Here is a 14,411-nt window from a genome sequence, read left to right as displayed (position 1 = left end):
TGTATTCACATCTTCAAACAACCTGTTCATGCTTCTAATGCTTGCTCACATGTTTACCTCTACTTTGAGACATTTTATAATACCGTTTTCCCCATTATTCCCATATATAAACGAGTCGGGGGTCAGGGATGGGGTGGGGGTGGGAGAAAGGGAGCAAGCAAACTGTATGTTATGTTATGTTATGATGTCATGTCATGTCATGTCATGTCATGTCATGTCATGTCATGTCATGTCATGTCATGTCATGTCATGTCATGTCATGTCATGTTATGTTATGTTATGTTATGTGTACATGCACTGCTGTAATGTTGTATGTATAGGACCCCCTCTAAAACGAGATGCGACATCTCAAGGGGCCATCCTCTCAATAAACTTCAAACTTCAATAGGCGATTATGTAATAATTGTGCTACTGGACATTGTAGCAGTGGAACAGTAATTTCATGCTTTTCCAATGTTTGCCCACTCTAACAGAGCACAGAAATTAGCCATTTTCTTTTGAAAGTGGTCACCACAGTTACAGGCAGCCATGTTTGAAGGAAAATAACAAACAAACTTTCCACGCTATTAGATTAGAGACCATTTATGCTCGCTGAAGTCAATTCACTATATTTTTCTGTGCTAGACACTCTCAACTTAAGCTAGCGGTAAACGGGTTTGCAGGTTTTGTGTCCGTAAAAATAAAATGAGTTTTTAAGTTTATGCATGGTGCACGGCAGTGTTGAGGTTATTGACTCAATTATTTCTTCTTGAAATATCTTGAAAGTGTGAGAACTGATTTAGAAGACATTTGCAGAGTGGGCCTGGGGTCGTTCTCTGCAGGCCCACAGTGACAGTTAATGTCCATCTGTAACTCCATCTGAGTGTGTACACAACGGGTCCATTTCATTACATTTGTACATTCTCAAGCAGAGTTAAATTGACACTGAGGACTTCACTGGGTACAATTTAACCCATTTTGACCTGAGATCAGATTCTAAAAAATGTCTTCTACATCCTGACAGTTTTCTGAAAAAGCTATGTTTCTGTCAGTCGTTCTTTGATTTTTTTTAAATAGCAGACCTACAAGCTCGTAGCACGCCACTCGGTGGCGCGCTATGAGCTTGTAGATCTGCTATTTTTCAATAGCTAAAGCATAACATAATGCTAACACCAAAAGGGGTTACCGCCCAAAATGGGTTAATGTGGAACCAGCAGCATAGCAACATAATTATATCAGGCACTGTCAAGCTTCTAATATCATCATTATTGAACCAAGCCAAGTTTGAACAGTGGGGATTTGTTTTTAATGAGGTCAAATTCATTTTTCTGCAGGAAATTGATTCATTTTTAGCCCCCTAGAACATAATTAATCCGTTGAAACCGGGAAAGCCGGTGTCATTTTAGATGTTAGCGTCAGCTATTCAAAAAATAGCAGATATACGAGCTCACAGTGTGTCACTTTGTTTCCGCGCTGCAAGCTTGTATATCTACTATTTCTATGTAATGTTTGTTTAGAGCACTTTTAACTGAAATCATTTGCCAGACAAGTCTATGGACTTTTAATTAAGTTTAGGGGACTAAATTACGACGCGAGACGTCATGTATCCAATATAAATACTTCTTGTGACTGGTTTTTGAGTTTGAGTTTGTGTTTTAAGCACTATGTTATACTTTAGCCATTGAAAACTAGCAGATCTACAAGCTCATAGCGCGGCACTCGGTGCCACGCTATGAACTTGTAGGTCTGCTATTTTTGAAAAATCGTGAAAATCTCCCACTTATGTCCAGCTTTAGGTGTAGTGCATGTGCACACACTTTCTCCTGCACAAACATTAAACGGTATTGACAATGAATGGACAAGTTTGAGTGTTCGTGTAAACACAAACATTGCGTAACACAAACATTCAAGACGAAGGGAAGGACGCGAATTATGATTGGCCGGAATGAGATGATGTATATGTATGATGATAGGAGTAGAGCACCCCTCACTTCACACGGGTGTGATTTCGATGTATACAATAACACACTGCATTCATCTCTCGTAGTGTATATAGTGGCATTGAATCTGCAATCGTGTGGCAGCGACAGTGGGCTCCCCCTCACTTCAGTGTGATTTTTTTTACATTATGGAATCACCTTGAAAGTGTACTGATTTAGAAGGCAATTGTAGAATCGGCCTCAGGTCTTAATGGGTTAAAACCAAAATAAAGAATCCCCATTTTGCTCTCAATTTAATCATTATGGCAATTGGTCCCGTCTTGTGTACGTGCAGCCCCCGTCTCTGCCAACCCCTACCGCCCGTTGTTGGGAGCATGTAGACACTAACCACATGTCTCCTCTGATTCACATGGAATCACCAGATGCTCGTTTTCACCCGACAGTGAGTTTCAACGTGACAAATGCGTAAGAACCTGCTTCTCCCAGTTCTGATCCGCTGAAGAGGCACAGGCCAACCTGTCGCTAGCGCAGTGACAAAGATCACCCAGCTTCCCTCAGACAAATTGTGTTTGTTGGAGCCGGAGGCACCGGCGTAGAGCACCGTTTCCCATGCAGCAGATGATTGCTTTTAACCTGTAAAGCTCAATGCTGGGACGATTAATCTGAACGCCCTCATTTTCTCCCTCCATGTTGAAATCAGAATTTTGCAGCACCCATGTTCAATTATAATTGGTCCTCACTAATGCTCATAACTTAAGACCGGGCTATTTTTTGTCTACTCTACTTTTCTGTCTCTGAGAGTTAAGTTATTAATGCGAGAACAATGGCTTCTATTAATAGAGCATGCTGACTTTCCAAGAATAGAACAGCTTGCAGTTTCTATTGTCTTGAGTAGAGCACCCCTCTGTCGTTTCTGAACGGTCCAATGAGACAGAGGCAACCCTGTCGTTTCTGAACGGTCCAATGAGACAGAGGCATCGTTTCTGAACGGTCCAATGAGACAGAGGCATTGTGATAAAAATTGTGCCATATTATAAAGAGCACGAGTGAGGATCACTTATATGAAGATAACAGTAGGTGAGAGAGAGAGAGAGAGAGAGAGAGAGAGAGAGAGAGAGAGAGATGGCTTTGTTAAGATGCAATAGAACTAAGTTCTTCTCAGTATCTCAAAATAGATTTCTTTCATATTGTTCATTACATTATATCCCTCCTATTGGATAAACCCCACCTGCACGGCGAGGCGCAGTGGGGATAATAAATAATGGTGCCTCTTCTTCTGGAAGATGGATCCTGTTCAAAGGACCGTAGAAATGTTCAGGCTATCTCCCAATGCTATCTCTAGTTCTCTACGGTAATAGAACCTCATCACCATTTTGGAAGAAAGAATTGGAGAGAGAGAGAGAGAACCCAAAGGACACATCTGGCCATCTGCCCTAAACACAGTCAAATCCTGAGTGTCAATGTAACTCTGAGAGCGTACAAAATGGCAGTGGTGGAAAGTAACTAAGTACATTTACTACTATTTAGTACTGTACTTAACCCATTTTGACCTGAGATCAGATTCTAAAAAATGTCTTCTACATCCTGACAGTTTTCTGAAAAAGCTATGTTTCTATGTCAGTCGTTCTTCGATTTTTCAAAAATAGCAGACCTACAAGATCGTAGCGCGCCACTCGGTGGCGCGCTATGAGCTTGTAGTTCTGCTATTTTTCAATAGCTAAAGCATAACATAATGCTAACACCAAAAGGGGTTCCCGCCCAAAATGGGTTAAGTACAATTTTGAGGTATTTGTACTTTACTCGAGTGCGTCAAATTTGCCGTACTTTTACTTCTACTCCACTACATTTCAGACAAGGCAAATAATTTCCCACTACAATTATTTGACAACTTTAGTTACTAGTTACTCACAATGTGTTTAGTTACAAGCTCACAATGCATCGTAATTCGCGATTAGACACATTGTGAGCTTGTAGATCTGCTATTTTCAAAAGATTATTAGACATTTGAAATCTTGACATTTTGCACAATGAGTACTTTTGTACTTTTACTCAAGTACATAATACATATTGAATTCCACACTTTTACTTACGTAACGGAGTATTTCTACACTGCAGTATTGATACTTTTACTTAAGTAAAACATTTGAGTACTTTTTTCCACCACTGCTACATGGTACCAAGCAGAAGAGCCGTGTGTGTGTGTGTGTGTGTGTGTGTGTGTGTGTGTGTGTGTGTGTGTCTGTGTGTGTGTCTGTGTGTGTTCTCAAAGCCCTGAGGATTGTACAGGGAATAGGATTCCTGAGCTGTGCCGTAGTGAGTCGATATAATAATAACAATAATAATATATATGAAGACACCCGGCCTCTCCATCCACCTCCCATCACACACACACACACCAGAGCTGTGCCGTAGTCGATATAATAATAAGAATATGAAGACGCCTCTCCATCCACCTCCCATCACACACACACACACACCAGAGCCTAATAAAGCATCAGCATGCGCTCGAGGCTTTGAAAGCCTCAAATCAATGATGTCTGGAACAAGCCAGCCCTGGTATTCTGAACTCAAAATCCACAGATAAGTGTGTGATACGCAGTGTGCACGACCACGACCACGTACACACACACACACACACACACACACACACACACACACACACACACACACACACACACACACACACACACACACACACACACACACACACACACACACACACACACACACACACACACACACACACACACACACACACACACACACACACTTTTTACTGCTATTGACATCATCACAAGTTCGTCAACAGTAAAATATTCTATTTGATGATTCATGGATCAAAGATTACTCAATGGGCTGGAATAATTGTCTAGTAGTCAAAAGTGCTGCAATTTGGAAATTACAGTAATTTAGGCTGTGATTGCGATAAACAGGCAGGCAGGCAGGCAGGCAGGCAGGCGCACGCACGCACGCACGCGCACGCACGCACGCACACGCACACGCACACGCACACACGCACACGCACACACACACACACACACACAAACCTGTGGAGACAGGGCAGTGGGCGGCTGGGTGAACAGTGAGGAGAGGGCTGCTGACCGTAGACCATGTGTTCTCCTGACAGTCTGGTGGGGGAGAGGAGTAGACAGCGCCTCCTGTTGGGGGGATAGAGAGACAGACGGTCAGATGTGGCCAGCTGGCTACAACTTATGATGTACAGTAGGTTGGATAATTGCAATTATTGAATGGGAAAAACAACAGGCCCATTTAGTACATGTATCTGCGAGCTTAAACAAAAGGCTATTTAACAGATATTAAAGTGCTGCATTTTCCACTTTGGAAATTCTTTCAAATCCAATCCAAGGCATGTTGTGGACGAGGCGAATGTCTGTTTACAACACAGGGAATCATATCCTAACATTAACTTCCAGTGTACACTTTGAGGCTCTTTCAGACCAGTAGGTAGGTCATTTATCTATTCAATAATGTGCGTGTAGGTGGATGATAAGAGGGCCATTATGCATGGGAATGACTGAAATACATTCACCTCTAAAATGTATTCCACAATTGAATCCACGCACGCACGCACACACAGACAAAAAAAGAGATAGAGATATGGGCTTGTCTACCCTTCATGCCACCCCACTCACTGAGAGGCTAACACATACAGTACACACAGCTACAGGAGGTTAGTTCTGTTATGTGGAGTGGTTTATTCTTATAACTCTCAACAGTGGCTTGTCAACACAGGCCCCATTTCAACAGGGCCCTTCTCGACACTCTGCCTCTCCTCCTCGCAGCCGTTTGGCTTTGATAACAGCCAGCATGGGCGCAATCTCAATCAAGCAGGAGTGCTCAGAAAGGTCAGACCCTAATGATTAGATTTGTCCTCGCATTGACAACAGCACCCTAAACCCCCAGAGCCATAGAGTAAGACAGAGTTACGACATTGAGGGGGCTGAAAACTGTTCATGCAGCCTGAACTGGGACGAACTGAAGTTGGAAATACATTGTTTTCAACAAGGGGCGGCGCAAATAAGAGCAATTTTAGGCATGTGTGCAACATGACTGTTTTAAAGTATTGTACAGTAACAACTAAAGTCTCTGTAATGTTTATGTTGTACTATTACTAAAAAACAATCTAAAAAAAAAAGGGATTTAAGATCATTAAAGCTGGGCTGTTGCCTGAGTCCAAGTTTCTGCCAACTTCCGGTCCAGGACTTGTCCCTGTTTGCTATGCCATTTTTCCAATAGAAGTCTATGTGGGGCGGCGGTGGCTCAGGGGTAGAGTGTCTGGATGGTAACCGTAAGGTTGCCAGTTCGAACCCGGGCTCCCCCAGAGTTACTGTCGAAGTGTCCTTGAGCAAGACACTGAACCCCTAATTGCTCCCGATGTGCTAGTTGGTGCCTTGCATGGTTTCCGCTGCCATCGGTGTATGAATGGGTGAATGTAATGCACAATCTCTGTAAAGCGCCTTGGATAAAGGCGCTATATAAAAGCACCATTTACCATTTATGTAGGAGAGCCTCCATTGGACTGAAGCCCCATGAAGTGAACAGAGTTGTCGTAACTCTGTCTTACTCTATGGCTCTGCCTAACCCCACCCCCAATCCCCTGCACCAACGACATCGGTGGCGCGCTATGAGCTTGTAGATCTGCTATTTTTCAATAGCTAAAGTACAACATAATGCTTAGTTAAAACACCAAAAGGGGTTCCCGCCCAGAATGGGTTAATACGTGTGTGAGACGCTATAGTACTATGCTCAAGTAGGGTGTTAATTCATACAAAAAGAAGTTCCAATGTGGAGATACTGTACTAGGAGGCAACGCTATCGATAATAAAGTCTTTCCTGCCAATGGAAAATCCCACACGAGGCTCTTTGCGGCAGGTCTTCCCTTTTCCCTCCTGTGTCTCATTGTCACTATGCGAAAAGTGAACGTGGAAAAACGTCACTTTGAGTGGGTTTTTGCATTGGTTTTAAATGCAATATCGTCTGCATTCATCACACTAGACCTGTACATGCCCATCGGCCACCGGCCTACTTGAGAACGATGCAACTTGGGAACCTAATAATACCCGTTGTCAACTTGTGATAGCACCCGTTTTAACTGTCTGTCTGTGTCCCTTTTGTGCCCATACTGTATATGGAGATCTCTGTAGTACTATGCAATACCCATTGTCATAGCACCCATTTTAACTGTCTGTGTCCCACATGGAGATCTCTGTATCTGTCTGCCTGCCTGTGTCTAAAGAGAAACTGACTGAAAAGTGGACTGGTTAAGTAATCAATAGGTGTGGGGTTGCCATGGCAATCAATTGGCTGAGGCAGAGGCTGGAAATTGCACAGATGAGAGCACTTGGGCTAATTAGGCTCACTGGCAGAGCTTGCACTCCCTGTTGGGGTATGGAACGTGTGTGTCGAATTTGAAGTCGGTGGGGCAAACGGTTCTACGTGCATTACAACCGTACACACACACACACACGCAGACAGACAGAGACGTGGCGCATTTAAGCAATATTACACGAGAGGGTGTGGTTTAACGTGATTATTGCCACGACAGTGATGTGGTCAGGAACGACACGTAGTCGAGTTCTGCAAGCATCACTTTAGTGGCAATAATCACGTTAAACCACACCCTCTCGTGTAATATTGCAATTATACAACAGTTACCCTTAAAACTAAGAAAATCGCTGAAAAAACATTATTTTTTTAATGACAGATGTAGTCACTACGACCACAAATGTCCCAAGAAACTAGCTAGCCTAGCCACCGACTTTTCTGCGCTCTGGGAAAACAGAGCAGCTGAATTCTTTGTTTTGATTAGGTGTGGAGTGGTGCTCGTTTGATCCACGGCTACAAGGCTGTTTCAACCGATCAGATTGCTTCCTCGAAACGACCTGTGGTATAATTATAGTTTGATGCCCAATTGACCTTAGAACTGAGATAACATGGAGCGGGAATGCAGGATCATTGCTATTCCTTTTTATCAGAGCAGTCAGAGCTGACACCAAACCTGCCTCGGATATGCACAGGATTCTGCATAAGTGGGGTTCAAGGTCTGATGAAACAGTGCCTTGCTGCCTTTGCCAACACTTCTCCAATACTGCTAAGGCAGAACCCACTTTGATGCATTTCTTAAATTGCCAGGAGGGAATACAAGTACCAAAGGAGGGAATACAAGTACCAAAGCCTTCAGGTTTCCAACCAAGGCCAGTACACTGCACTGCACTGCACAGTACACTACACTACACTACACTACACTACACTACACTACACTACACTACACTACACTACACTACACTACACTACACTACAGTACAGTACAGTACAGTACAGTACAGTACAGTACAGCGTCACACAAAAGCATCAAAGTAGAAGATCCACACCAGCCTACAGTACTTTCGCAACTTTTGAATTTGAATCCTGAAAAGTAGTACCTAGCCCAACAAAAAGGCAAATCTAAGCAGATATAAGCCATTAAATTTGGCATCTGTCTTAGCTCGTATCAAAGACAAGTAATTGAGGAAACGTATACCGTGAAACAGCAAGCGTCTAAAAGTAGGTAATTAACTTTACAAATTTGCATATGAGAATCCTCAGCGTTCCATTTATCCAAACGGATAAATGGAACTGTGTGTGTGTGTGTGTGTGTGTGTGTGTGTGTGTGTGTGTGTGTGTTTTGAAGAGCAGTTGCTCTGAACTACTCTGAGCCAGTGAGAGACACAAGACAGTCTATTTCTGTTGATTAGTCTCTACGGAGGACATCAGCAGATCAACTTGCACAGCAGCACAAATCATACGTACACACACACACACACACACACACACACACACACACACACACACACACACACACACACACACACACACACACACACACACACACACACACACACACACACACACACACACACACACACACACACACACACACACACACACACACACACACACACACACACACACGTTGGTACTACTATGCCAACATGGACATCAGCATGTTTAAATATACAATCAGGGGCTCCACTCAGAAATATACCAGAGTCTGGCAACCGTTTCTCACCTACTTGTAAGTGTAATCTGTGAGGAGATAATGTGCGTTTCTTCTTTGTGGTTTAATTACACAATTACCACTTATCAATTTGTCCATCAGGAAGATTAGAAACGGCGTGTCGTGGACGTGTTATAACCAGTTATCCTTCCCACATGTTTGCTTTATTGACTTAGTAGAATTGTGTTTGCATTCCAACGTTTGATTGTTGAATGCGGTAGTATTTTCTACGTAGTCATTGGCCATCTCCCTCCCCTTCATTTTCATTTTTATTTGTATTTTATTTCAGTTATAGTTGATTTCATTAATATACAATTTGTGGTTTTTTTACATTGCATTTCAGACTTTTGCACTCTACATGAATGTTGAGTACTGGTGTTGTTGTTTTGTTGCTGTATCTGTTCTGTGACTGTTGTCATGTATCTGTTGTCTGTCCTGTCCTATGTGCAAACTTCAATAAAAATACTTGAATAATAATAATACTCACTCAGTTGCGTTCAGAAAAGTCCAGATTCACTAAGGCAGAACCCACTTTGATGCATTTCTTAAATTGCCAGGAGGGAATACAAGTACCAAAGCCTTCAGGTTTCCAACCAAGGCCAAGGGCATATTATCGCTGTCGGGCAGAAACCTCCCATCTCTGTATTTTTGTAAATTAACGCCCTACTGGCCTGGGCCGTGGCTCAGTGGTCCAGGCACCTTGGCTGGTAATCCAGCCTGGCAGTGTGCCGTGGGTTCGACTCCCGATCCCGACGGCCTTTACTGCATGTCTCCCCCCCCTCATCTCTCTCCCCATTTCCTGTCAGCCTACTGTCTGTCCCTCCATAAAAAATATAAAATAAAGGCGAAAGCCGCAAAAAAACATTAAAAAAAAAAAAAGATTACGCCCTACTTGATCATACTACAGTACAGTACAGTACAGTACAGTACAGTACAGTACAGTACAGTACAGTACAGTACAGTACAGTACAGTACAGTACAGTACAGTACAGTACAGTACAGTACAGCGTCACACAAAAGCATCAAAGTAGAAGATCCACACCAGCCTACAGTACTTCCGCTACTTTTGAATTTGAATCCTGAAAAGTAAGAGGTTTGGACATAATGAGGTTTCCAGACTTTCCACACGACATTCTGGCATGGGATTCTAATCCACCATATTCACAATGGCAGCCAATTCACAAAACAGAACAATTACCTAATACCTACCTAGCCCCACAAAAAAAGCAAATCTAAGCGGATATAAGCCATTCAATTTGGCATCTGTCTTAGCTCGTATCAAAGACAAGCAATTGAGGAAACAGCAAGGGTCTAAAAGTAGGCAATTCACTTTACAAATTTGCATATTTTGGTGAAAAGGCATGACTAAGAATCCTCAGCGTTGTGTGTGTGTGTGTGTGTGTGTGTGTGTGTGTGTGTGTGTGTGTGTGTGTGTGTGTGTGTGTGTGTGTGTGTGTGTGTTTTGAAGAGCAGTTGCTCTGAACTACTCTGAGCCAGTGAGAGACACTATTTCTGTTGATTAGTCTCTACGGAGGACATCTGCAGATCAACTTGCACAGCAGCACAAATCATACATACATACACACACACATACGTTGGTATTACTATGCCAACATGGACATCAGCATGTTTAATCCTAACCCGAAAGCCTGAGCTATACTCACTCAGTTGCGTTAAATATACAATCAGGGGCTCCACTCAGAAATATACCAGAGTTTTCGCCTGTTCAGCGGAGGGAGGAGGTGTGGGGGATAGCGTGTACCTCCACATGCGTTACGCCCCCCTAGTGAGACCTTTCACTGTCGGGTGTAAAGAAGATGTTGGCTTGATGGCCCGGGTATCGGAGGAGACCCGAGGCTTTCTTCACCCTCCCAATGACTGATTGTGGGGGTTAGCAGAGATGGAGTACTTGTAGAGAGGCTGGGGAATTGGGAATTGGCTATACTAAATTGGGACTTGAAGGGGAGAAAATGTTTTTCTTTTGTCTTGAAGGGGCATGTTTTGCACAATAACAGTCTTTTCATTATGTCTGCCCACGATCTCTGTGATTCATACAGTAGGCTACGTTTGTTTACCTCAGTCACTGATACTAAAATCTGATATTTTATTTTATTTTTTTCTATGAACCTGTGACTTGACACCCATACTGTTATAAAACGGAAATAAAAAGATTTTGAAAAGAAAGAAATATACCAGAGTTTGGCAACCGTTTCTAACCTACTTTGCGGTAGTATTTTCTACGTAGTCATTGGCCATCCCCCCCCCCCCCCCCCACCCTTTTCATTTGTATTTGATTTCAGTTATAGTTGATTTCATTAATATACAATTTGTGTTTTTTTACATTGCATTTCAGACTTTTAAACTATACATGAATGTTGAGTACTGGTGTTGTTGTTTTGTTCTGTATCTGTTCTGTGATTGTTGTCATGTATCTGTTGTCTGTCCTGTCCTATAATGTGCAAACTTCGATACAAATACTTGAATAATAATAATACTCATTCAGTTGCGTTCAGAAAAGTCCAGATTCACAAGCTCACAATAATGAGTGAGTTGTGAGCTTGTAGATCGGACATTTTCAGCCTACCTCTCCAAATCAATTTGAACCATAATCCCATTCAATTTCTCTTGTGAGGACAAGGGATGTTGTCCTCAGAATGTCTATTTTTCCAATTCTACTCATGATTCTACTATTTTTACATTTGGCACAAAGCACACAGAAAGTACACATATGCACATAACTCAATAATAACCAATAATACCCAATAACCAATACCGCAAGGATAGTCTAATAAACTACTCCATCAATCAAATTATAGTCTCTACTGACTGACGAGCGCTCTTGCTTTGGTTTGGAGGCAAAAGCCAAATAAGGGCCAGCGCGGTTTGTGTTCATAGTACTGCAGTCAATGGGTGTCACATTAAAAAGGCACACCCACAAACATGCTCGAAACTCTTTGTCACAGCAAATAACTAAGCAGCCACCGGCTTGCCACATATTGATTTACTGATCGACCATAACACGGCACGTAATTGAGCGATGGCTAACTGCTGCGGCAGGCCAGGGGCAATCTCATTTGCTCACACGCGCGTTGCTGCTAAGCGCGGGTGACGCCTCGGCCCAGGCAGTAGGCCCTCTCAGGTTTCCCTCGATCGCGACAACACTTTAGCCCTTAGTCTCTTCACATGTTGTCCACCAATTTGCTGCGTTTGACACCGGCGTATAACGTGATCCGTCGCAATGAGGTTCCATCGTGTTCTTGAGCCGTGGCCAGGTGCTCTAGCATTCTGCAGTCTCTGCACAACGTCACGTTATGAACTGACACAGCCTTCACCAGACACTCGTTATTGGAACACCATCATCAGCAAGCAACCAGAGAACGCACATGCATAAAGTGAATGGCAAATCGAGTGGCAAAGTGAGTTTAACATTGTTTAACGTTGTTTAATGCAATCAGATCAGGACTTTTCTGTTTGGATGTATGGGCTGTCAATGCCAGAAAGTATTCTTTTTCCACTCAGTATAGTGCATAACTTCTTAGGCTTATTCCAGTGGCTTTTAAAGTTCACTGGCCCCACCATTGTAACCACAGTCCCAGGGACATTTGTCAGGAATCGACCCCCATGATGAATAATGTGAATGAATTTGATGCAATAAAACGGCGTTATAATTCAATGGATGAACTCATCCTCCTCGGTTGGTTGGTTTTGACGTCCTCCTGATGCCCAGGCTGTAAATCTTGGCCTTCTGGAGGCGATGGGGTATAAATTACGCTTGACATGTCATTATCCTACACTGCTGTGACTTAACCCGAGCGAGTGTACCTTAAACTTTTCTCCACTTCACTTACTTGTCCGCACTGTTCGCATCAAGGTTATTATAGGTTATTTAATTTGTTTTTGATTTTATTTCATTTTGACTTTTTTGGTTTCAAATGTAGTGTAGTTTTAATTCGTTGGGTTTGCTAGTTTCGTTTTTTATGTTTTGAAAAGGCATAGATTTAGTTTAGTTTGTATTAGTTTTATTGTTAGTTTTAGTTTTTTATTGTCATAGGTTATTTGTCCCCCATAGGTTAATTGCCCCCCTGGGGTGCAATTCAAAACATTTTGAGAATTGTGAGAATAGCGTATTTTTAACCCATTTTGACCTGAGATCGAATTCTAAAAATGTCTTCTACATCCTGACAGTTTTCTGAAAAAGCTATGTTTCTATGTCAGTCGTTCTTTGATATAAAAAAAAAAATAGCAGATCAAGCTCATAGCGCGCCACAAAGTGGCGCGCTATGAGCTTGTAGATCTGCTATTTTTCAATAGCTAAAGCATAACATAATGCTAACACCAAAAGGGGTTCCCTAAATATCTTCAAAAATGTTATAATGGCAAAGGCTAAAGGAAATGTCCTCATTCGTTTTGTAAATAAAATACACAATACGGTTTCAGTTACCGGTAGTTATCGTCTTAAAGTCTAGTCTTTATTTTTATTTCAGATAAGGAAAATGTGTTTCCAGTGAACTATAATAATAACTCTGCTCTGCATATGTTGGCACTGATCTGAAGATCAAAGACTTCAATTCAAGCCAACTCCAGCTGATGGCTGGAATTACAACCTGTCACTCTCCCTCTTATCTTATCTTCCAGTTACTTTCTTTTCTTTGTAACCTGTTATTTTTGCCCAGCATTTGCATGCAGGTTACTGGTGTTTTAAAAACATCTTCCCATGAATATGAAAGGAACACTGCCGCTGCGAGACTGCATGCAGTGAATGCGTAAGTGAACTGCAGGTGCACTCTGCTAGGTAGCAGACGGTAGACGGTCGTACGAAATGATATGTTGTTGTGGCAGTAATATTTAACGAGACAATTTCACAAAAATATTCACAAAACACCAGTACCAGAGGAAAATATGATGGAATTAAATGGTAATATCTTTAAACATTTTAACCCATTTTGACCCGAGATCAGATTCTAAAAATGTCTTCTACATCCTGACAGTTTTCTGAAAAAGCTATGTTTCTATGTCAGTGGTTCTTCGATTTTTCAAAAATAGCAGACCTACAAGCTCTGAGCTCGTAGATCTGCTATTTTTCAATAGCTAAAGCATAACATAACGCTAACACCAAAAGGGGTTCCCGCCCAAAATGGGTTAAGGCATGATTTGACAGGGCGAGTCAGGCAAGTGGAAGGTATCTTAGGTATTTAATATGCCAGGAGTGTTTTAGTTAAATAGTACTTCCAGGAGAGCGGGCCATTTATAATCCGTCTACCCTCACACTATCCAACTCCATGACAAATTAGGGCAGTAACACTCACTGGTAAACACTCACTTTGGAATACTAAAGGGTTGCAGCATTATTAAAAGGGTATGGCTTGCAGCTGTATTAAAAGGGTACTGAAAATGGACTTGGTCTTGCACTGAACTTTGGACTTTGCACTATTACA

The 14,411-nt window shown here is 42.2% G+C and overlaps 1 protein-coding gene across 2 annotated transcripts in view; it reads right to left on the bottom strand.

Annotated features, from left to right (window-relative positions):
- The window catches only part of mcu (mitochondrial calcium uniporter), a 115,462-nt gene that overhangs the window by 58,854 nt on the left and 42,197 nt on the right, over positions 1–14,411 (bottom strand). For both annotated transcript variants that reach the window (XR_013791034.1, XM_079513153.1), the window contains exon 2: positions 4,967–5,077. Coding sequence is in view for 1 of the 2 variants with exons in the window: in XM_079513153.1 (XP_079369279.1) it covers positions 4,967–5,077 (111 nt within the window). In the remaining variant the exon portion in view is untranslated. The remainder of the gene's footprint in view (positions 1–4,966; positions 5,078–14,411) is intronic.

Source organism: Electrona antarctica (genome assembly GCF_951216825.1).
Source record: "Electrona antarctica genome assembly, chromosome: 10".
Classification (NCBI taxonomy): Eukaryota; Metazoa; Chordata; class Actinopteri; order Myctophiformes; family Myctophidae; genus Electrona; species Electrona antarctica.
Note: the sequence above shows the minus strand (reverse complement) of the source record. Positions and strands in the feature narration are given on the sequence as shown.